We start from the raw sequence: 23,181 nt of genomic DNA, 5'->3' as shown, positions 1-23,181 counted from the left end.
ATTGCTTCCCTAATTTCCTTTTCTGCTTTTTCATTGTTAGTATATAGAAACGCTATCAATTTCTGTGTATTGATTTTGTATCCTGCAACTTTGCCAAATTCGTGGATAAGCTCTAACAGTTTTCTGGTAGAGTCTTTAGGATTCTCTAGGTATAGTATCATGTCATCTGCAAATGGCGATAGTTTTACTTCTTCCTCTCCAATTTGGATTCCTTTTATTTCTTTTACTTCTTTGATTGCTGTGGCTAGGACTTTCAGAACTATGTTGAAGAGTAGTGGCGAGAGCAGACATCCTTGTCTTGTTCCTGATCTCAGTGGGAATTCTTTCAGCTTTTCACCATTGAGAATGATGCTCGCTGTGGGTTTGTCACATATGGCCTTTACCATGTTGAGGTAGGTTCCCGTTATGCCCACTTTCTGAAGGGTTTTTATCAGAAATGGGTGTTGGATTTTTTCAAAGGCTTTTTCCGCATCTATTGAGAGGATCATATGGTTTTTATTCTTCAGTTTGTGAATGTGGTGTATCACACTGATGGGTTTGCAGATATTGAAGAGCCCTTGCATCCCTGTGATAAATCCCACTTGATCATGATATACAATCCTTTTAATGTATTGTTGGATATGGTTTGCTAGTACTTTGTTGAGGATTTTTGCATCGATTTTCATCAGTGATATTGGGCTGTAGTTTTCTTTTTTTGTGGAGTCTTTGGTTTTGGTACCAGGGTGATGGTGGCCTCATAGAATGAGTTTGGGAGTATCCCTTCTTATGCAATTTTTTGAAATAGTTTCAGAAGGAGAGGTGTTAGCTCTTCTCTAAATGTTTGATAGGATTCACCTGTGAAGCCATCTGGTCCTGGACTTTTGTTTGTTGGAAGTTTTTTAATCACAGTTTCAATTTCAGTTCTTGTGAATGGTCCATTCATCTTGGTTTAGTCTTGGAAGATTGTACTTTTCTAAGAATTTGTCCATTTCTTCTAGGTTTTCCATTTCATTGACATATAGTTGCATATAGTAGTCTCTTATGATCCTTTGTATTTCTGTGGTGTCCTTTGTTACTTCTCCTTTTTCATTTCTAATTTTATTGATTTGAGTCCTCTCTCTTTTTTGCTTGGGGTTTATCAATTTTGTTGATCTTTTCAAAGAACCAGCTTTTCGTTTCATTGATCTTTTCTTATGGTTTTCTTTGTTTCTATTTCCTTGATTTCTGCTCTGATCTTTATGATTTCTTTCCTTCTACTAACTTTAGGTCTTGTCTGTTCTTCTCTCTCAAGCTGCTTTAGATGTCAAGTTGCTTTATTTGGGCTTTTTCTTGTTTCCTGAGGTGGGCTTGTATTGCTATAAACTTTTCTCTTAGAACGGCTTTTGCTGCATCCCATAGGTTTTGGAGTGTCATATCTTCGTTGTTATTTGCTGCTAGGTATTTTTTAATTTCCTCTTTGATTTCTTCAGTGATCCATTGGTTGTTTAGTAGCATGTTGTTGAGTCTCCACATGTTTGTGTTTTTTGCAGTTTTTTTCTTGTTGTTGATTTCCAGTTGTATAGCATTGTGGTCGGAAAGATGCTTGATATGATTTCAATTTTCTTAAAGTTACTGAGGTTGGATTTATAGCCCAGGATATGGTCAATCTTAGAGAATGTTCCATGTGCACTTAAGAAGAATGTGTTTTCTGTTGCTTTTGGATGAAATGTCCTATAAATATCTATGAAGTCCATCTGGTTTAATGCTTCATTCAGGGCCTGTGTTTCCTTACTGATTTTCTGTCTGGTTGATCTATCCATTGCTGTAAGTGGTGTGTTAATGTCCTCTTCTATTATTGTGTTATTGTCGATTTGTCCTTTTAAGGTTGTTAGCAGTTGCCTTATATATTGTTGTGAACCTGTGTTGGGAGCGTAGATATTTAAAATTGTTATAACATCTTCTTGGATTGATCCTTTGATCATTACGTAATGTCCTTCTTTGTCCCTGAAAATATTCTTCATTTTAAAATCTATTTTGTCTCATATGAGTATTGCTACTCCAGCTTTCTTTTGATCCCTGTTTGCATGAAATATTTTCTTCCATCCTCTCACTTTCAATTTGTATGTGTCCCTAGAAGTGAAGTGGGTCCCTTGAAGACAGCATATATATGGGTCTTGTTTTTGTATCCATTCAGCCAGTCTATGTCTTTTGGTTGGGGCGTTTAGTCCATTCACATTTAAGGTAATTATTGATATGTATGCCCTTATTGCCATTTTATTAATTACTTCGGATTTGTTTTTGCTGCTCTTTTTCCTTTCCTTCTTCTCTTGTTCTTTTCTGCCTATAGAAGTTCCTTTAGTATTTGTTGTAAGGCTGGTTTAGGGTTGCTGTATTCTCTCAGCTTTTGCTTATGTGTGAAGGTTTTGCTTTCTCCTCCAAATCTGAATGAGAGCCTTGCTGGGTAGAGTCATCTTGGTTGGAGGTTTTTCCCTTTCATCACGTTGAGTATATCATGCCACTCCCTTCTGGCCTGTAGAGTTTCTGTTGAAAAATCTGCCGATAGCCTTATAGGGGTTCCCTTGTATGTTATTTGTTTCTTTCCCTAGCTGCTTTCAAGATTTTCTCTTTGGCTTGAATTTTGGTCAGCTTGATTAATATGTGTCTCGGTGTATTCCTCCTTGGGTTTATTTTATATGGTACTTGTTGAGCTTCCTGGATTTGAGTGAGTGGTTCCTTCCCTATGTGAGGGAAGTTTTTGGCTATTATCTCTTGGAATATTTTTTCTGCCCCCTTCTCTCTCTCTTCTCCTTCTGGCACCCCTATAATATGGATGTTGGTGTGTTTCACGTTGTCCCAGAGTTCTCTGAGACTCTCTTCATTTGTTTTCAATCTTTTTTCTCTTTTCTGTTCTGCATCCGTCATTTCCACTCGTCTGTCCTCCACCTTGCTTATTTGTTCTTCTGCCTCCTGTATTCTGCTGTTCGCTGCTTCTGGTGAATTTCGTATTTCAGTTATTGTAGTTTGCATCTCTTCTTGTTTAAGTTTTGTATCTTGTATCTCTTTGGTCATTGTTTCCTGTAAGTTATCCATCTTTGCCTCCAGTTTATTTCCAATGTCTTGCATCATCTTCAGCATCAACAGTCTGAAGTCTTTTTCCTGGAGGCTGAGAATCTCCTCATGGCTTAGCTGTTTTTCTGGGGTTTTTCCTTTCCCCCTCATCTGAGTTAGAGTTCCCTGTCTTTTCATTTGTACAGGTTTTTGGTGTGGTGACCTTTTTACAGATAAAAGGGTTGTGGCCTCTCTTACTTCTGGTGTCTGCCCCCCTTGTGGCTGAAGTCAGTATGGGAGGCTTGCTGTAGGCTTCCTGATGGGAGGGGCTGATGCCTGCCCCCTGGTAGGAGGAGGGATTCTAACCCCTCTGTTGGGTGGGGCTTAGTCTCTGGATGGGATTAGAGGCAGCTGTGTGCCTGAGGGGTCTTTAGGCAGCCCGTTTACTGAGGGGCAGCAGTGCTGTTGTCCCACCTGGGTTGTTGTTTGCCCTGGGGCTTCTCAGCACTGAGTGATGGGTGGGGCCAGATTTTCCCCAAATGGCCACCTCCAGAGAAAGGCAGCTGCTGAGTATTCCCGAGAGCTTTGTCTTCAATGTCCTTCCCTCACAACAAGCCACATTCACCCCTGTTTTCCCAGGATGTCCTCCAAGCACTGCAGTCAGGTTTGACCCAGATTTCTATGGAGACCTCACTCTGCCCTGGGACCCAGTGCACGTGAAAGTCCATGTGCGCCTTTTAAGAATGGGGTCTCTGTTTTCCCCAGTCCTGTGGAGCTCCTGTGCACAGCCCCACTGGCCTTCAAAGCCAGATGCTCCAGGGTCTCTTTCTCCCTGTGCCAGACCCCCGCACTTGAGAGTTTGATGTAGGGCTCAGAACTCTCACTCCTGTAGGTGAGTCTCTCTCTGTGAACCAGTTAGTTTTCAGTCTGTGGAGCTTCCCACCTGGGAGGTATGGGGTTGTTTATATCGTGAAATTGCCCCTCCTCCCTCTTGATGTGGCCTCCTCTTTTTCTTCTGGAGTAGGATGTCTTTTTTAAGTATTCCGGTCCATTTTGGTGAAGTGTGCTCAGTCTTTAGTTGTGAATTTTGTTGTTTTTAGGAGAGAAGTTGAGCTCCAGTCCTTCTATTCTGCCATCTTAATCCCGTCTCCCCCTCAAATAATCTGGAAATAATAATTTTAATAATCAACCCATGACCCTTCAAACTCATTCTGAATGATTAGTGGAAGATTAATGATGATTTAATGTGAAATCAATTGTATTATTTTTTATTTGGGAAACTGATAAAACCTATCCAGTTTTTATTTTTGAGTAATTTTTAATTGGCTAAAGCCTAGCTCATTTAATGAAATAGTCTTTTATAAAATTATTTTGTAAGGATCTTTTCATCCATTTTACTTCCACTAAAATATCAGAAATGTATGTGTGTTTGAGCCTATTTCTTACTATAATCAGTTATACACAGTGAGGGATTGTCAGAGTAACCCCACATTTTATCCTGGTTATTATTAGCTGTTTGTATGCTAGTTAGATATAATTTAGGATATTAGAAAACATAAGGTCAATAAAATATATGCAGTGTATTATAAACATTCTACTCAAAAGGTGCATTAAAGAATAAAAATTCTTTGTGTTATTTATATATATGCATCTTATTTGCATCTTATGTTTGGGGGCTAAATTGTGACACAAATTTATTCAGTAAATGACTCTTGGGACTTTTGAGAGTTTAAACAATCTTTCCTTGTCCTTCCCTCCACTTTGGGGCAAGCAAGAGAAAGCAAAGAACCCAGAAACCCTTCTGCCCTTGTGCGAAGCTGACCCAAGGGCACTGTGTGTTGTTTGGTGTACCCTTGGCGCCACCTGCAGCTCATTTTCAGAAGTACATGACCTTGTCCTCCACCTGCTTTGCGCTTGGGGTGTCCTCCCCTCTGACTCCCTGTTGTCTGGTCCACCCCTGCAGTACATGGAGATCGTGGCCCATGGGTACCTTGGCTACGGGGAGGCCCAGCACAGCGTGGACAAGCTGGTCAACATGACGTGTAAGAGCCCTTGGCAGGGTGTTTGCAGCAGGGAGGGTGGTAAGCTTACCGGCAGCCATGGGACTGAGAGGCCACACCAGATGTTATACTCAGGGAATAAATGGATTCAGTGAGGATATTTACTTATTTTTATTATTTAAAATTTTGTTGGAGTATAGTTGACTTAAAATGTGTTAGTTTCAGGTGTACACCAAGTGAATCAATTGTATATACACACATATCCATTTTCTTCAGATTCTTTTTCCATTTAGGTTATCATAGAATATTGAGTGATGGGAGTTCCTGTTGTGGCTCAGTGATTAATGAATCCGACTAGGAACCATGAGGTTGTGGGTTCAATCCCTGGCCTCACTCAGTGGGTTAAGGATCCGGCCTTGCCATAAGTTGTGGTGTGGGTCAAAGACATGGCTTGGATCCCGAGTTGCTGTGGCTCTGGCATAGGCCGAGGCTATAGCTCCGATTAGACCTGGGAACCTCCAGGTGCAGGCCTAAAAGACAAAAAAAAAAAAAAAAAAAAAAAGATTATTGAATGGAGTTCCCCGTGTTATACAGCAGGGTGGGGAGACTTTTAAATCATAGCTCTTATCTTAAAAAGCTGTTACGTGTTTCAAAAGATTTTCATTGAGCACAAGCTTATTTTTAGTGCAAGAGAGGCTTCCTTCACAAAAGCAAATTTTGGTAGAAATTTTTTTTTCGTCTCTTGATTTCTATTAAAATGTTGGAGAGGAGTCAGTATCGAGTATTCGGTTGAGCTAATACCTACTTCAAAAAATCTGGAACATTCAGAACATAAAAAAGAAGCCAAGGAATTTCCCGGTGGCTCGACTGGTTAACAGGTTAAGGACGCTGATGTTGTTACTGCAGTGGCGCAGGTCACTGCTGTGGTGCAGGTTCAACCCCTGGCCGGGGAACTTCCACGTGCCATGGGCATGGCCAAAAACAAACAAACAAACAAAAAAACCAAAAGCAAACAAAAACCAACAAACAAAAGAAACCAAAACCCTAAATATGATGATAATGAGAAGCACTGGTCTGTGTGAGTAGGAGCTGCTCCCTCAACACCCAGTCTTCTCTTTTTGAAAGTTCCTCCCAGCACACCTTCCAGGATTCATCGTCCATCCACATTTGATGAGTGTGGACTCCTGTTCTTGGCGGGGGCAGCCCACTTTCTTTATGTGCACAGGCTGGTTTCCCATATTTGTTTGCACGATAGGCCCTTGAATCTTGGTTACAGGGAGGAGTCTGTGGTAAGGCCTTGGCACTGGGAAGGTTATTTGAGGCCAACCATCCCCCTCAGCTGAGGAACCTTGCTAAGTCCATGCCATGAAATTTTTATGGGAGGATCTCTGAAGAATAGGTTTCATTTTGAACTCATTTCAATTTTTTTTTTTTTTTTTTTGGCCATGCCCATGGCATGCTGAAGTTCCTGGGCCAGAGACTGAACCTGTGCCACAGCAGTAACCCAACCCACAGCAGTGACAACACTGCATCCTTAACCTGCTGAGCCATGAGGAACTCTGAAACTCATTCAACTTTAAGTAGAGGAAACATTTGATTTTTTGCTCTCTGTAGTTCATTATTATGAATGTATAAGTAGTGTATATAGCAGTATATATGCACTACTTATTATATGTAACAAATGCTAGTTGAACTTGAAAGGTGATTCCAGGAGTGAAAAAACAACCCTGCCCCACCCCTCCACTGTCCTTCATGCTGCCTGTGTTTCCACTTGTCCTTCTCCTGCCCACCAATACTTGAGACCCAAGGTTCTAGGGGCACTGCCCCCATTAAGCTTAAATTCCCTCATTGAGACATTTCCTTCCTTTATAGATATTTTTCAAAAACTTGCTGCTGTGAAAGACCAAAGAGAATGGGTCACCACAAGCGGAGCCCACAAGGTGAGTGGTCCCAGGAGTCAACGCCAAGTCTTCCCCGGGCGATAGTTCACATGCCTGGGTTCAGAGCCCTGCGGTCATTGTAATTCACACACCTGCCACCCTAGCCCCAAATTGTCAATCTCTGCCAACCCCGGTGAGAGCTGGGAGTCGTGCCTGTTTAAGTCTTTGGAGGGTCAGCCTCCGTGGTCTTGAGAAAGAGACTGTACTGTTCAAGCAGCTTGTCGTACTTACACAATTAAACCTCACTTTCCTTCATTTTACAGACATTAGTAAATCTGCTCAGTGCCCGAGATACTAGTGTTCTGTTGGGTGCCCTTCTGGCTCTGGCTAGTTTAGCTGAAAGGTAAGTGTGTTTAAATAACTTCTGCTGCTGCCTCGTTTTAGGTGGCAGAGATGCGAAATAGATCAGTTTCTCTAGTTATTTCGTCACCTATTGTTTAAAATTTGTGAGAAATAATCAAGAAGTAGCATTCATATATTGAAGAAGACCCTGAATAGAATTAGAAAAGCAGCATTGGAGAATTTAAGTTGGAATGGCAAAGCAATTTAAATTTTCTTTTTTTGGAGTTTCCATTGTGGCTCAGCGGTAACTAATGGGACTAGATCCGTGATGACACGTGTTTGACCCCTGGTCTCTCTCAGTGGGTTAAGAATCCAGTGTTGCCCTGAGCTGTGGTGAAGGTTGAAGATGCGGTTCTGATCTGGAGTTGCTGTGGCTGTGGTGTAGGCTGGAAGCTGCACCTCCGATTTGACCCCTAGCCTGGAAACTTTGTGGAATGATTGCCAAGATCAAAATAATTTTAATAAATTTATGTTATTGTATTTTGTAATTGTAGTTAATTTGCAATATTACATTTGTCTCAGATATACAACATCGTGATTCAATATTTTCATAGTTTATACCCCATTTAAAGTTATTATAAAACAATTGTTATATTTCCCTGTTCTATGCACTATATCCTTGTTGCTGATCTATTTTATGTGTAGTACTTTGTATCTCCATCCTATTTGCCTATTTTGCCCTTCTTTTCTTCCTTCTCCCCATTGATGATCACCACTTTGTTCTTTCTACCTGTGAGTCTGTTTCTGTTTTGTTATATATATTCGATTATTTTTTCGTTTCCACGTATAAGTGATAACATAGAGGATTTGTCTTTCTCTGACTAATTCACTAAACATAATATTCTCTAGTCCTTCTTCGCTGTTGCACATGGCAAAACTTCATTTTTTATGTCTGGGTAATATTCCATTATATATTGATACATCCATCACCTGTCAGTCCACTTTTTTGTGTGTGGTGAGAATATGTAAGATCTCCCAGTAGCTTTCAAGGGCACAACACCACATTGCTAACTGCAGCGACCATGCTGGACATCTGGTCCTTAGCAATTCTTTTTATAATTGAACATTTGTACCTTCTTCTCTTTTTTTTTTTTTTTTTTTTTTTTTTTTTTTTGGTCTTTTGTCTTTTGTCTTTTTAAGGCCATACCTGTGGCATATGGAGGTTCCCAGGCTTGGGGTTAAATTGGAGCTGTAGCTGCCGGCCTACAGCACAGCTATAGCAATGTGAGATCCGAGCCATGTCTGTGACCTACACCATAGCTCACGGCAACACTAGATCCTTAACCCACTGAGTGGGGCCAGAGATCGAACCTGAGTCCTCATAGATAGTAGTGGGGTTCGTTAACCACTGAGCCACGACAGGAACGCCAACATTTGTACCTTTAACCTGCATCTCCCTGCTTCCCCCACTAAGCACCCACTGTTCTCTTCTCAGCTTCTATGTACTCAGTTGTGTTTGTTTTAGATTCTACATGTAAGGGATACCATACCCTTCTCTGTCTAGCTTATTTCATTTAACATAATGTCCTCTAGGTTCATCCATGTTGTCGTAATTGACAGGATTTCCTTCTTTTTTATGGCTGAATAATATTCATATATCACTATATATATCATTTATGTGATCTATATATATCGTTTTCTTTATCCATTTTGTCTGTCAAAAGACATATAAGTCATTTCTGTATCTTGGCTGTTGTGAATAATGCTAATCAATGCTTTTTTGTAAATAGTATGTGCTTCCTTTTCTCCAAAGGGAATCAGGTTATCATCATATACTATTATTAAAGAAATTTAAATTTATGATATACAGTCCTGATTGAATGTTGGAATTTGATGGAGCCCTGTCCCATAGAGCTGGATTGCATTTTGTTAGTCCTCTTGGGATAATATGAAGTCTAGGATATTAAATAGGTGACTATGGTAAAAGACATTTTTCAATGTTACTAATAGTTATCACTTTGTAGTCCAGAATGTAGGGAGAAGATAAGTGAACTCAACATTGTAGAAAATCTGCTGATGATTTTACATGAATATGACTTGCTTTCCAAAAGGTAGGTTTGCTCACGGGGGGAAAACACAGTGTCTTCTATTTGATGAAAATGATGATGATGGTTTTTATTATGTCATGTTGTTTACATTGTTAACTGAGTATCATGAGTGAGCTTGGCATTTATTTCCTTTTTAAGTTATGTAAAGAAGCCAATAGCAAAGAGGTGTATACATTTATCTTTGGTCCTGCTTTACTTCTAGAACTGGTCATAGATGCAAAATATATAAATCTTATGATCACATCTTTAATATTTTGTTTATTGAATTTTTTTTTATATCCGGCCTCCTTAAGAAAGAAACTCTGAGGTGGCTCCACTTTTAGTAATTTCAGATTGTGTGTGTAATTTTAGATTGCTAAAACCAATATGTCTTAAGGAAAGGAAAATATGTTAAGCTAGCTACTGATTTATTTCATAATCACTTGTTATTATAACTCAAGAGAATCTATTCACTTGAACATCTTGCCCTAAAAACTTACTATATTCAAATATTCATTAGGTTATAGAGTTGCAACTGACATCATTTGATATGTCGTCGAGTAAGTCACAATCTTCTAAAGAGGCAAATAGAGCAGAAATCCCAAGTAGTGAAGCACTGATGTAACTCATAGTAAATTCCTTGGATTCCTCTTCTAAAACAATTTAACGCTCTTTAACAAACTTATAGTCTGCTTGCTTATCTGAATTCATTCACTGCCCGTAGCCTCTGCACAGGTGTTGGAAAACCAAAGATGAACAAGACATGATTGCCTGGTGTGGGAGATGAGTCCGACACACAGATCACCAGTTGGATCACAACCCTGTGGGTGCTGTGGTCAGTGGATGCACAGGATGGACACTCTGGGGGCACAGAGCAACCCTCCAACCAGAACGAGGGGTCATGCTGAGTTTCCTAGAAGGAGGAACTGTCTAGGCAGAATTTGTTGCTGCCACATGGAGGCATGCAATGGTGTGAGGGAGGAACGTGCATGGGCGGGCACCTGCAGGCACCAGGGACCTAGTTAGACAGTGGCCGATAAGTTAGAACAGAGCTCACTCCGGTCAGGCCTTCTACACATGAGGCTCTGCTCTAGGCACTTTTGTGAGTTAACTCATTTGATCTGCACTGTCAGCCTCTTATTTTATAAATGAGACACCTTTAGCCAGGTCACAAAGAGTGTGGGTTTTATCAGGAACATTATGGGGATTCTCAGAAAGACTGGGGAATCAGAGTTATCAGAGTTATTTTGGGGAACAGTTACTCCGATAGCAGTGTTATAGGGGGTGTGGAATATAACCACAGAATGAGATCCACTTAGAACAAAGAGGGACAGTTTGGTGAAGGTGAAGAATACCATCTATCAAAGAATATAGGTTCTGAGTATCAGAGCATGAAAGTCTGGGGAGGGGAGAAGCCATGGAAAATTACCTCCGGAAAGGACTTGTGGAGCAGGATAAGAATGAGAATGCTGGAGAGGTGGGTGATAAGAGGGTCTTATATCTTGAGTATAACCGATTATCACACGGTGGAGGGCAGTGGGGCCAGCTAGCAGCAGGACTTAGAAGAGAATTAATCCCAGTGGTTGATCAGGAAATAGGGGAACTGAAAGCTCTCGATTGGCAGTGGCAAGTTGGAAAAGGAGAGGGAAGTGTCTTGGATGTTTCCCAGTCTTCAGCTTGGAAAATTGAAGATTGTGGTGCCCTGGGTCTACACTGGGAATATAAAAGGAAGGGCTGATTTGGGGAGGAGGATAATGATGAGTTTAGAGACAGTGGGGTAAGTACCTATGGAACAGGTATGTGGACAGAACTTCTAGAGTTAAGGGTGATGCTGTCTCTAAGGTCACAAGACCAGGTTAGGAGGAGTATTTGAGGCCATGGGAGTAAATGACATTGTCCATGGAGAGGAGAGAGAGAGACTGGAGGATTAAGGATGATTCTATGCACTGTCTACCATCATAATATTTCACAGCTCAGCTGAACCTTGTCTCAGCCATCGTTATTTTTATTTTACTCTGCAGATATTCACTGAGCACTTTACATTTAATTTCCCTGCATATAGTGGTTTTATTATCATGTTTTGATGTCTGATTTTTGCAGTCATACATTAAGTTTCTGAATACTAGGAGTAAGCTTTTCTATTTCTTTTGTCTTGTGCAAAATGCAGGTCCCCTTGTATGTACTTGGTGCAACTTGCTGATTAATAGGTATTTAGCCGGACCAGGCAGATATGACTTAGAAAATGGTGGGGAAAGCTAGGACCCACAGGCTGTATTTAGCCTCCTGCCTGTTTTTGTGAATAAAGATTTATTGGAGCACAGCTGAGCCCCCAATGTCTGTGTGTTGTCTGTGGCTGCTTTTGCACCTATTGGTGTGGCTGGTGGTCGTGTGGCCCCCAATGCTGAAAACATCTGGCTGTGGTCCAGCCCTTTACAGAAAACGCCCGGGGACTGAAACTTGAATGTGATATGTTTGCCTGACAGTCTGGGGAGTGCTGCCTCTCAGCTTGAATGTCGCCCCCTGCAGGCTGACGGCAGAGCTGCTGCGCTTGTTGTGTGCCGAGCGCCAGGTGAAGGAGCAGGTGAAGCTGTACGAGGGGGTGCCCGTTCTCCTCAGCCTGCTCCACTCGGACCACCTGAAGCTGCTCTGGAGTGTTGTCTGGATTCTGGTACAGGTTTGTGAGGACCCCGAGACCAGTGTGGAAATTCGCATCTGGGGAGGCATCAAGCAGCTTCTTCATATTTTGCGAGGGTGAGTCAGGGTGGGGCTTTGGCTGACGTCTCCCTGGTTGAGGAAGGCTGGGGTCCTGGCAGGGGAAGGTGGAGTGGTCACTCGCTCAGCTGGCTCCTTCTGCCCTTTGGTCATTCATGTTCTGCAGTCTTTTTTAGAAAAAAAAAGTTATTTTTATTTATTTTGTTTTTTGGCTATGACACACAGCATATTTGATGTGGGAGTCTCAGTTTCAAGGCCAGGGCTTGCACCCAGGCCACAGCAGTGAAAGTACAGAATCTTAACCACTAGACCACCATGTAACTCCCCAAGTCATTTTTAATTGTTGTCAACAGGCTCTAAAGCACTGTTGAGAGCGTTCAACCTTTAAGTTCCTTGACGTATTTATCAGGAAGCCTTGACATATTCATCTTCGCATCCTCAGCCTCCAGGACAGTGCCAGGAGGTAGAAGGCCATCAGTCTGAAAATGTGGGTTGAATGGAAACCCAGTAACCCAAACAAAACATTAGTCTTGACACGTTTTTCTTTTTTCTTTCTTTTTTTTTTTTTTTTTCAGCTTTTTAGGGCTGAACCTGCAGCATATGGAAGTTCCCAAGCTAGGGGTTGAATCAGAGCTACTGCTGCTGGCCTACACCACAACCACAGCAACGCGGGATCTGAGCTGCATCTGCGACCTACACCACAACTCATGGCAACACCGGATCCTTAACCCACTGAATGAGGCCAGGGATTGAACCTGCATCCTCATGGATACTAGCTGGGCTCGTTACCGCTGAGCCACAATGGGAACTTCTTTGCCACATTTTTCTTGAGTCAGTATAAGCATATTGTAATCCCAATAATTACAGTAATTACTACTATTTTACTAAAATGTCTCTGTGTTTATATGTCATTCATCTATAAAGAGAAGACAAAGAAACCGGTATATAATCCTTGTGATAATATGGTTAATCAAATGATTGCCATGTTACACATCTCCATCGAGTTCTCCCCCTTTCTCTCTAATCTCTGCTGCAGTGCCTGTCTTTGTTATTTCTCTTTTAAGAGTAGACTCCAGTGACATTCAAAGCCATGGATCTGGGGAAGGAATGGTTTGTTAAAATAGTTTCGAACCGAAATTCTCTTGATTTATGTTGCAAAAACTAGAACAATAACAAAAATGGTAGATATTTGTATGTATTATATATATTGAGAAGTATTTAATAACAACATCTATGGATACCATCAGTGGGAAGGTTCTTTTACCTATAATTATTGTAAAGCATAAGTCATCCCCCTAGGTGCTGAATCAAAGTTGGAAAAGATTATGTCTGCCTGAAGAAGATCGCATTTATCTGTAATATGAAAATAAAGCTTATTCTAATAAAAGCAGAGTAACACATCAATTTTAAATGTGATATGTTATCAAATCAATATTCAGACTTTGTGCTGTTTATGCCTGGTGACTTGCTATTGTGAAAGTAAGAGTCATCAACTCCAAGCATACCAAAGCATTCCAAAGCATAAGGACAGACTGTAGAGATGAGAGCAATGGTTTTGTTAACAATTTCTGTCATTACCAAAACCAAGAGAAAAAATGTGTGGCCTCATGACAATCTACTTGCTTTTATGAATATCCCATAAAAATCTCAACTATTTTAAAATGTAAGTTGTAAATCTTTCGTTAGTATGGTGGCATAATAAGGTAGCTCCAGAGTCATAATAATTATGATTTCAAAGGTATTTTTTCTCTTGAGTTTGTAGGATGCTTCTGCTGGTGGTGGTTGTTTTATTATTGGTCCATCATACCTGTGACAGTGCCTGTGGGTAGCCCTCTTGGAGAGCAGCTATTCTCTTGATGATAAAATTAAATTATATAACAGTTAAACAGTACTTCAGGGACAAGACCTGCATTTTGATCACATAGAATTGAGTTTACTATAGGCTCAAGTTTTCCTCTTTTGCTCAAATCATAACTGCCCATTATAGAAAAGAATTCTTTCACGTCTAAAGAGTAATTTTCCATGTCCACTTCTATGGTGCAATGTTGGAAATCTCTTCCCTGGGAAGATGATATGTGTCAACACTTCTTCTATGTTAAATATGGCTCAGTGCTCTGGGAGAATTTATTACCCCAGCTGGGTAAACAATATCCTTTCAGAGCTTGGGCTGCCTGGAGCTGGAACAGGGGTGAGATGGCTGGGTTGTCTATTGGCTTGAGTATACGCAGGCTCTGTTGTCAGTGTGGTTTCCAGGAAATCTGTTCATGCCCATTCGCCTGCAATCCCAAACTCAAAGGCCGTTCCTAAAGGACTGCCTACTCTTGATCAGGCAGAGTGATCCCTAAGATTCAAGTTTGAATGCAATTAAAGGTCATTGACTGTGACTATTCTTAGATCCAGCTCCATTGCCTTCCCTGTGCTCACTGAAGGTGGGCCTTGGGCCCAGATGACACAGGAGAGAGGCCAAGGAGACTCTTCACATTATATGTGCACACATAAAAATCTAGACAGCTACTGCCACCAAAGTAAATAAACGAAAAAACATGGTGACCATGTACAACAAAAGGGAACAAAGCAGATAAAGATAGATGAGTCATCTATTATGGAAGATGTTGCACTAAGTAAACAGAAAAACAAATGCTTTATTTTATCAAAGACATTAAATAGAACATGACATTTATGAATAGAGATTAAAAACGAGATGATAGGACAATAAAAAGGTAGAGCAGAATGATTGTGGTGCTTGGAAAGAAAATGAAAACTGAACACTGCCATAGAACTGAGTACCAGGAAGGATGTGGAGTTAGTAAAAGGAAGGGCATGCCTGAAAACATTGCACATACACAGAGGAAAAAGACAAAGGAATAAGAGCAACTGGAAAATGAAGGACCTGGCCTGCAGAAGATGGGTTTTCAATACATGGATAATTGATATCCCTAAGGTAGAGGATAAAACAAAAGGAATTTTTGGAAAACCCCAGTGACCTGCTAGGAGCGAATTTGCCTAAGATAAAGGAAGATTGAAATTAAAGAGAAAAAGACAAAACTCAGAATGATGAAGTCTGAGCTGTGTTCAAGGAAATGGCAGAACAGAGTTCAAAACAAAGGCAGATGCAGGAAAAGAGAGGAACGACCCCTGCCTCACACCATGTACAAAAATCACACCTGGATGGATTGGAAGGCCAGACAATAAAGATTACACAGAATAAAACCATATGACCTGGGGGAGGCAGACATTTCTCATCCAGGAGCTAGAAAGCACTGACCATGAAGGAACATTGATAACTTGGTCTTTGCATTAACTTTTCTTTTTCAGAGACCGAAATTTCGTTTCTGATCGTTCCTCCATTGGCAGCCTGTCAAGCGCCAATGCGGCTGGCCGGATCCAGCAGCTTCATTTGTCAGAAGATCTAAGCCCTCGGGAAATACAGGAAAATACTTTCTCTCTTCAAGCAGGTATTTATATCATATTATTATGTTTTATTATTTAGTACTGTTTAACCCTTATATTATCATTCTGTTATAAAATTATAGTGATAACATTAATCAGGCCCAATTTATCACTTTAAAAAAATATGAGGCTAAGGAGTCCCCTTGTGCACAGTGGGTTAAAGATCCAGTGTTGTCACTTCAGTAGCTTTGGGTCACTGCTCTGGCATGGGTTCGATCCCTGGCCCAGAACTTACATATGCCTCAGGCATGGCCAAAAAAAAAAAAAATGTGAAGTTAAATCCATGTGGATGCCTGAAACTTCGTGGTACTAGTGTTGGACTTGCTGGTTAGCCATAGCCTAAGCTGTCCTTTCCCTTCCATGTTCTGGACATCTGGATGATGGAGGGTGAACTCTCGGCCCCTTCCACTTACTAGTTCAGCAGCCTCGTCTGTTAGCCTCTCTGAACCTCAGTCTTCACATTGGTAAAATTAGCAATCAGAGTTCATACTCTGACTATAAGGGTTAATTTGGGTAATACATTTAATTTTTTTCTTTTGTTCTGTTTTTTTTTTTTTGTCTTTTTTTAGGGCCGTACCCACAGCTTATGGAGGTTCCCAGGCTAGGGGTCTAATTGGAGCTACAGCTGCTGGCCTACAGCATAGCCACAGCAATTCGGGATCCAAGCCACGTCTGCAATCTACACCACAACTCACGGCAATGCTGGATCCTTAACCCACTGAGTGAGGCCAGGGATCAAACCCACAACCTCATGGTTCCTAGTCGGATTTGCTTCCACTGCGCCATGATGGGAATTCCGGATAATATATTTAAAATGGTCATTTACTCAACCATCATGGATGTGTATTGAGCATCTGCTAAGTTCCAGGCATGTGTTGGGCACCAGGGGTTATAGTGAATGAGGTAGAAACAGTACCTCCCTCTGGGTACACAATAGGTGCTCGATAAAAGGCTGCTGGGGTAGGGGTGCCTATGAATTACATGAAGAGGAGAGTTAGAAGCATTTCCCTCTCCCAGAGCCATGACAAAAGGAGAATCAGTTTTTTCTGAGGAGTGACTGCCAACACTTCTCTGACAGGACTTAGAATGTTGCTGATGACTGACTCCGTGTTGGTGGTTTTCTTTCCAGCCTGCTGTGCAGCCCTCACTGAACTTGTGCTCAATGACACCAATGCCCAGCAGGTGGTTCAGGTGAGAAGGCGGTGCCAAGACCATGTCACGATGGTGGGAGCTCACCTCAGCTGGCACCTGTGTCCCTGAACACAGCTTCTGGGGTCCTAGCAACATGGTTTTAAAATAGTTTAATATGTCTTATTTTTAAAAAATATATATATATATTTTAATTGTTTTTTTTATAGAATAAAATACATATATTTAAACACAATTACATTCATACAGATTATTATATCATGGGTCTTAAACAGAATAAGTGACTCCCTCTGGAAAAGTGGAATGGAAAATATGCTGAGACAAATAGGAAATTTATTCTATACTTTATCCCATTTTGTATGGCTTTCATCTTTACCTTAGTATTATCTATTACATTTTCAATTTCTCTTTAAAAATTACCATTATATTAAAATTGTGTATATTGTGCAACTAAAATTTATAAAGAAGGAAGCCTTATATACCATTAAATATTTTATATAGCATCATAAAAAGAATAATTTAACTGGTAAGAATAACAAAAATAATACACCCTCTGAAAATAAGTAAAATATAAAATGCATAAATTGGTTAAAAAACTGTGTAACTATATAAATATGTCCTCACAATTTGTTACATCTTATTGGTTCTTCAATAAAGGCATTACACCATTCTAGGTGATGTGATAAACAAGACAGTATACACCTCACATTGTACCTTGGAGAGAAATGGTTATTAATACAATTGTAGAACTGCATTATTTAATTGTACAGTTGCATTATTTAATTATAATTATCACAAATTCTTTGATGGAGAGGAAATCAGAATAAGATCTAAGGAGACTTCAGCATTCCAAGAATGATGTCAAATGACCCCCTTCATGGTGGATTATGCACTTATTTACTATGAGATATATTTCTTCTCCAGAGATTCCTTGTTAGTGTATGAATTGTAGATTTTTGGTTTGCAGTCATTCTGAAGTTTTGATGTAAGAGCCTATATGTATATGAGATTGTTTTGAGTTGTTGTTCTCTTAATTGCAAGTTCATCTCCAGTGTCCTGCGTTTGTACCCACCTCTTCTCATGATTTCTGACTTTGGTGGTATAATTGTGCATGGATGATTTCGTATCTTTACTGTATATATACCTTTACTGGTGAGCCTTGTCATTTGTGGAATTTTTGTTTCCTGTTGCTGTCTTTCCTTTTCTGCCTAGGGAAGTTCCTTTAGTATTTGTTGTAAGGCTGGTTTAGTGTTGCTGAATTCTCTCAGCTTTTGCTTATGTGTGAAGGTTTTGCTTTCTCCTCCAAATCTGAACGAGAGCCTTGCTGGGTAGAGTCATCTTGGTTGGAGGTTTTTTCCTTTCATCACCTTGAGTATATCATGCCACTCCCTTCTGGCCTGCAGAGTTTCTGCTGACAAATCTGCTGATAACCTTATCGGGGTTCCCTTGTATGTTACTTGGTTCTTTTCCCTAGGTGCTTTCAAGATTTTCTCTTTGGCTTGAATTTTGGTCAGCTTGATTAACATGTGTCTTGGTGTATTCCTCCTTGGGTTTATTTTGTATGGTACTCATTGTGCTTCCTGGGTTTGAGTGAGTGGTTCCTTTCCCATGTGAGGGAAGTTTTTGGCTATTATCTCTTGGAATATTTTTTCTGTCCCCTTCTCTCTCTCTTCTCCTTCTGGCACCCCTATAATATGGATGTTGGTGCGTTTCACGTTGTCCCAGAGTTCTCTGAAACTCTCTTCATTTGTTTTCAATCTTTTTTCTCTTTTCTGTTCTGCATCCGTCATTTCCACTCGTCTGTCCTCCACCTTGCTTATTTGTTCTTCTGCCTCCTGTATTCTGCTGTTCGCTGCTTCTAGCGAATTTTGTATTTCAGTTATTGTAGTTTGCATCTCTTCTTGTTTTAAGTTTTGTATCTTGTATCTCTTTGGTCAGTGTTTCCTGTAAGTTATCCATCTTTGCCTCCAGTTTATTTTTGATGTCTTGCATCATCTTCAGCATCAACAGTCTGAAGTCTTTTTCCTGGAGGCTGAGAATCTCCTCATGGCTTAGCTGTTTTTCTGGGGTTTTTCCTTTCCCTCTCATCTGAGTTAGAGTTCCCTGTCTTTTCATTTGTACTGGTTTTTGGTGTGGTGACCTTTTTACAGATAAAAGGGTTGTAGCCTCTCTTACTTGTGGTGTCTGCCCCCCTTGTGGCTGAGGTCAGTATGGGGGGCTTGCTGTAGGCTTCCTGATGGGAGGGGCTGATGCCTGCCCCTGGTAGGAGGAGGGATTCTAACCCCTCTGTTGGGTGGGGCTTAGTCTCTGGATGGGATTAGAGGCAGCTGTGTGCCTGAGGGGTCTTTAGGTAGCCTGTTTACTGAGGGGCAGCAGTGCTGTTGTCCCACCTGGGTTGTTGTTTGCCCTGGGGCTTCTCAGGCTGGCTGATGGGTGGGGCCAGATTTTCCCCAAATGGCCACCTCCAGAGAAAGGCAGCTGCTGAATATTCCCAAGAGCTTTGCCTTCAATGTCCCTCCCTCACAACAAGCCACATTCACCCCTGTTTTCCCAGGATGTCCTCCAAGAACTGCAGTCAGGTTTGACCTAGGTTCCTGTGGAGACCTCACTCTGCCCTGGGACCCAGTGCACATGAAAGTCTGTGTGTGCCTTTTAAGAATGGGGTCTCTGTTTCCCCCAGTCCTGTGGAGCTCCTGTGCACAAGCCCCACTGGCCTTCAAAGCCAGATGCTCCAGGGGCTCTTTCTCCTGGTGCCGGATCCCCACAGGTGAGGGTTTGATGTGGGGCTCAGAACTCTCACTCCTGTAGGTGAGTCTCTCTCTGTGAACCAGTTAGTTTTCAGTCTGTGGAGCTTCCCACCTGGGAGGTATGGGGTTGTTTGTATCATGAAATCACCCCTCCTCCCTCTTGATGTGGCCTCTTCTTGTTCTTCTGGAGTAGGATGTCTTTTTTAAGGTTTCTGGTCCATTTGGGTGGAGATTGCTCAGCTTTTAGTTGTGAATTTTGTTGTTTTTAGGAGAGAAGTTGAGCTCCAGTCCTTCTATTCTGCCATCTTAATATGTGTTAAATTCCACTTGATATTTTTTCCTTCCCCTTTTAACTCACTTGCTTAAAAAGAACCCCCTTGTCATGGTTGATGATATTTCTTTCCCTTATTTATTTATTTATTTATTTGCCTTTTTTCTTTTTAAGGGCCACACCCATGGCACATGGAGGTTCCCAGGCTAGGGGTCAAATCGGAGCTGCAGCTGCCAGTCTACACCACAGCCACAGCAACGCAGGATGCGAGCCGTGAATGCGACCTACACCACAGCTCATGGCAATGCCGTATCCTTAACCCACTGAGCAAGGCCAGGGATCAAATCCTCATCCTCATGGATAGTAGTCAGGTTTGTTAACCACTGAGCCATGACAGGAACTCCTTCTTTCCCATATTATGTGCTGTCTTTTTTATTTTCTTTATCTTTTAGAAATTATTTATTTATTCATTTATTTAGGCTGCACCCGTAGCATGCAAAAGTTCTCAGACCAGGGATCCAACTTATGCCATAGCAGTGACAACTCTGAATCCTTAACCAGCTGAGCCATGAGGGAACTCCATCTTTATCTTTTTTTTTTAAATAAAAGCTATTCTGAATTGCTTTAATTCTGGACATATGGGATACCAGGAGTTAAGGACAGCAGTCACTTTAAAAGAGTACATCAAAATATTCAGCTAGAGGTGATTGAAACACAGCAAACAAAATATTTATTGCCAGGAAACTGATTTCACAAAGCATATTTCATTAATCAACCACTATATGTAGAGTTATATGTGTGTGTATATACACACATGTTTGCATATGTAAATACATATATAAGTGGACAACTCTTGTGTTTCTATTATAAAAGTTAGTTTTGCTTGTTGAACTTTACAGAGGAAACTTTTTTTTTGGTCAATACATCAACTTCCAAATACATCAGTTCATAAAGTTAGTAAGGGATCAGGCTGCCAATGATCAGAGTCTCTGGGGAAGCTCTGCTGAGATCGGCGTGGCTGGTGGGGCAGGAGGCTAGTCCTGTTATCATTATTTGCTATCTCGGCCCCTGGAAAAAAAGACTTAGCTTAAGTTTTGACTTTGTCATGTATAAAATGGAAACTATATACTAATTCACAGAATAGCTATAAAGAACTAGTGCAGTAAGGCAGGGAAAGCTCTTCCCAGTTGTAAATGTCCACATAGTGTAGAACTCAATAAATTATAATTTAAGATAATAAAAGGTAGCATTAAGGTGATACTTTTTGTTCACTCTTCCACGGCTGTATTTGTATTATAAATAATTCTAGAAAGACATTAACTATTTACAAAATAACTTTCATTTTCTTTTTTATTCCATTATGTTTGTTTCTGTTATTTTTAATTTTTTTCTTTTCTATAGTAATTTATCTATATGCATTATTTAATTAATAAAACCATAAAGGGAAAATTGTATTTCATAATTAGATATTTAAAATGCAAAATATAAAGATATTTAGATTCCTTTATTCTGTCCCTTTTTCGCCCTCATCCCTTGCCTTTAAAGTATTTAAATCACTTTTAATTGATATACTTTGTTATTTATAATCTTTAACGACAGGTGAAAATTTAAGATTGTGGTTGTAGTCTTCAGTGTTTCAAAGTATTACACTGACATGTTTAGTATTGTCCTGTGATATTTACCCATAATTCCAAAATTATACTAATATTTTTTCTTTAGTATTCTGTGTATCTCTGTGGCATTGTTACTGGTCCTAATAACGTGGCACCTTTATTCTTCCAGGAAAATGGTGTCTATACAATAGCAAAATTAATTTTACCAAACAAACAAAAGAATGCAGCAAACACTCATCTGTTACAGGTAAGAAGCATGTCCATTGTTCTTTAATATCAAGTTAATGAAATGTGGGGAAATTTTGATAATCTATGAATTTTAGACGATTTAGGTTAGCACTGGTTCCTGTGCTGACCAGAAGGGCAAATATCTAAGCCTAGCATGGGGACAAATGCTGTTAAAACAATATTAAAGGCTTAGCAGTGGTTTCTCTGAAGGACGTCAGGTAACTTTACTTAGGTATTTCTTTCCTCATCAGTAAGTTCTATTTTTCAAACACATTGCTTGTTTATCAGAAAATAATAAGAGGAGAATTATGTGCCCTCTTTAAGCATGGACCACAGTCACTAGCATTTCACCTTCACAAAGGCACACCTGTGAAATGGAGCTTGCTGGATGCGAAGGTGAATAAAGGGATGGAAGTGGGCACCAGTGATACCTGCCGCAGGGTGGCGGGGCATCCACCCAGAAGGAACTGCATGTGCGAAGCACGGGATCCTGGCAACTTAGAGTGTGCTTAGGTGGATGAGTGGGGCTGGGGGTGGGGTGGGGTGGGGAGTGACTTAATTAAGAGCTGAGGCCTGAAAGGTAAGAAGGGGCCCCTTATGCAGAGTCTTGTGTGCTTTTTTGATTGGAGGGAACAGGGGGCCAGTGCTCCCAAAGACACTGGAATGGAGTTCCCCTGGTGGCACAGTGGTTAATGAATCCGACTGGGAACCATGAGGTTGTGGGTTCGATCCCTGGCCTTGCTCAGTAGGTTAAGGAGCTGGCGTTGCTGTGAGCTGTGGTGTAGGTTGCAGATGTGGCTCGGATCCCGTGTTGCTGTGGCTCTGGCGTAGGCCGGTGGCTACAGCTCCGATTAGACCCCTAGCCTGGGAACCTCCATACGCCACGGGAGCAGCCCAAGAAATGGCAAAACAAATAAACAAACAAACAGACAAACAAAAATGAAAAAAGAACCAAAGATGCTGGAATGATCAAATCAGATTTATCATGTCTTTGCAGGAGCTCATTTTTTTTTTTTTTAAGTCATTAGAAAGGAGGTAAGAAACTACCTTTGCCTTCAATCTGACTTAAGAACTTTCCCTGAGAATGATGGTCAGATGTAGCGGAGAAATTTTTGGTGGTATCTTTGGGCTGGTAGGCAGGGGGTTTGGAGGGCATATGGGTGTAGGACTTACATTCTCTAGGCAGCACAGATAAGGTACCCGGCAGGTGCCTCTGGTTAAGCAGAGGGTTTTTAGAGTATTTATCTTGACATTCTTCTGAGGCACACACATGTTCCCCACTGCTTTCTCACCAGCCTTCTTCTTTTGTGTCATTTGTTACCTGCCTCCCTTCCCTGCTCCATTTTGTTTGGGACCCTTCCCCACGGAGACCACTGATTTTATGACGTGATTCCAGATTTGCACTCAGCAGAGCCTGTTCGCTTGGTGGTGGCCTGTCGTACAGGCCAGCTGCAGGCTGGGCTCTTTTCTCAGCACTGCAAAATGTCCTGTGTTTGTTCTTCTTTGTAAAAGTCTCACAGGCCCCTTAGAGTCCTTGGGAGTTACTCTAGATTGCTCTGTTTGGGGAATGCTTAAGGCTTTCCTCAAGAGACCAATTTGTCAAGTCTGAGTCCAGCGTGCCTGTGGCTATTTTTATATGCCATCATTTCTAGTGTTTATTTTCTCAGAAGCTATATAAATATTGAGGCATACATAG

The 23,181-nt window shown here is 40.9% G+C and overlaps 1 protein-coding gene across 6 annotated transcripts in view; it reads left to right on the top strand.

The window, feature by feature from the left end:
* Window positions 1–23,181, top strand: part of NEK10 (NIMA related kinase 10) — a 180,719-nt gene that overhangs the window by 64,091 nt on the left and 93,447 nt on the right. For all 6 annotated transcript variants that reach the window (XM_021071459.1, XM_021071458.1, XM_021071460.1 and 3 more), the window contains 8 exons: window positions 4,970–5,048; window positions 6,879–6,946; window positions 7,210–7,289; window positions 9,253–9,339; window positions 11,842–12,066; window positions 15,343–15,482; window positions 16,607–16,668; window positions 21,427–21,504. In XM_021071459.1, the coding sequence (XP_020927118.1) occupies window positions 4,970–5,048; window positions 6,879–6,946; window positions 7,210–7,289; window positions 9,253–9,339; window positions 11,842–12,066; window positions 15,343–15,482; window positions 16,607–16,668; window positions 21,427–21,504 (819 nt within the window). The remainder of the gene's footprint in view (window positions 1–4,969; window positions 5,049–6,878; window positions 6,947–7,209; window positions 7,290–9,252; window positions 9,340–11,841; window positions 12,067–15,342; window positions 15,483–16,606; window positions 16,669–21,426; window positions 21,505–23,181) is intronic.

Source organism: Sus scrofa, chromosome 13 (assembly GCF_000003025.6).
Source record: "Sus scrofa isolate TJ Tabasco breed Duroc chromosome 13, Sscrofa11.1, whole genome shotgun sequence".
NCBI lineage: Eukaryota > Metazoa > Chordata > Mammalia > Artiodactyla > Suidae > Sus > Sus scrofa.
Note: the sequence above shows the minus strand (reverse complement) of the source record. Positions and strands in the feature narration are given on the sequence as shown.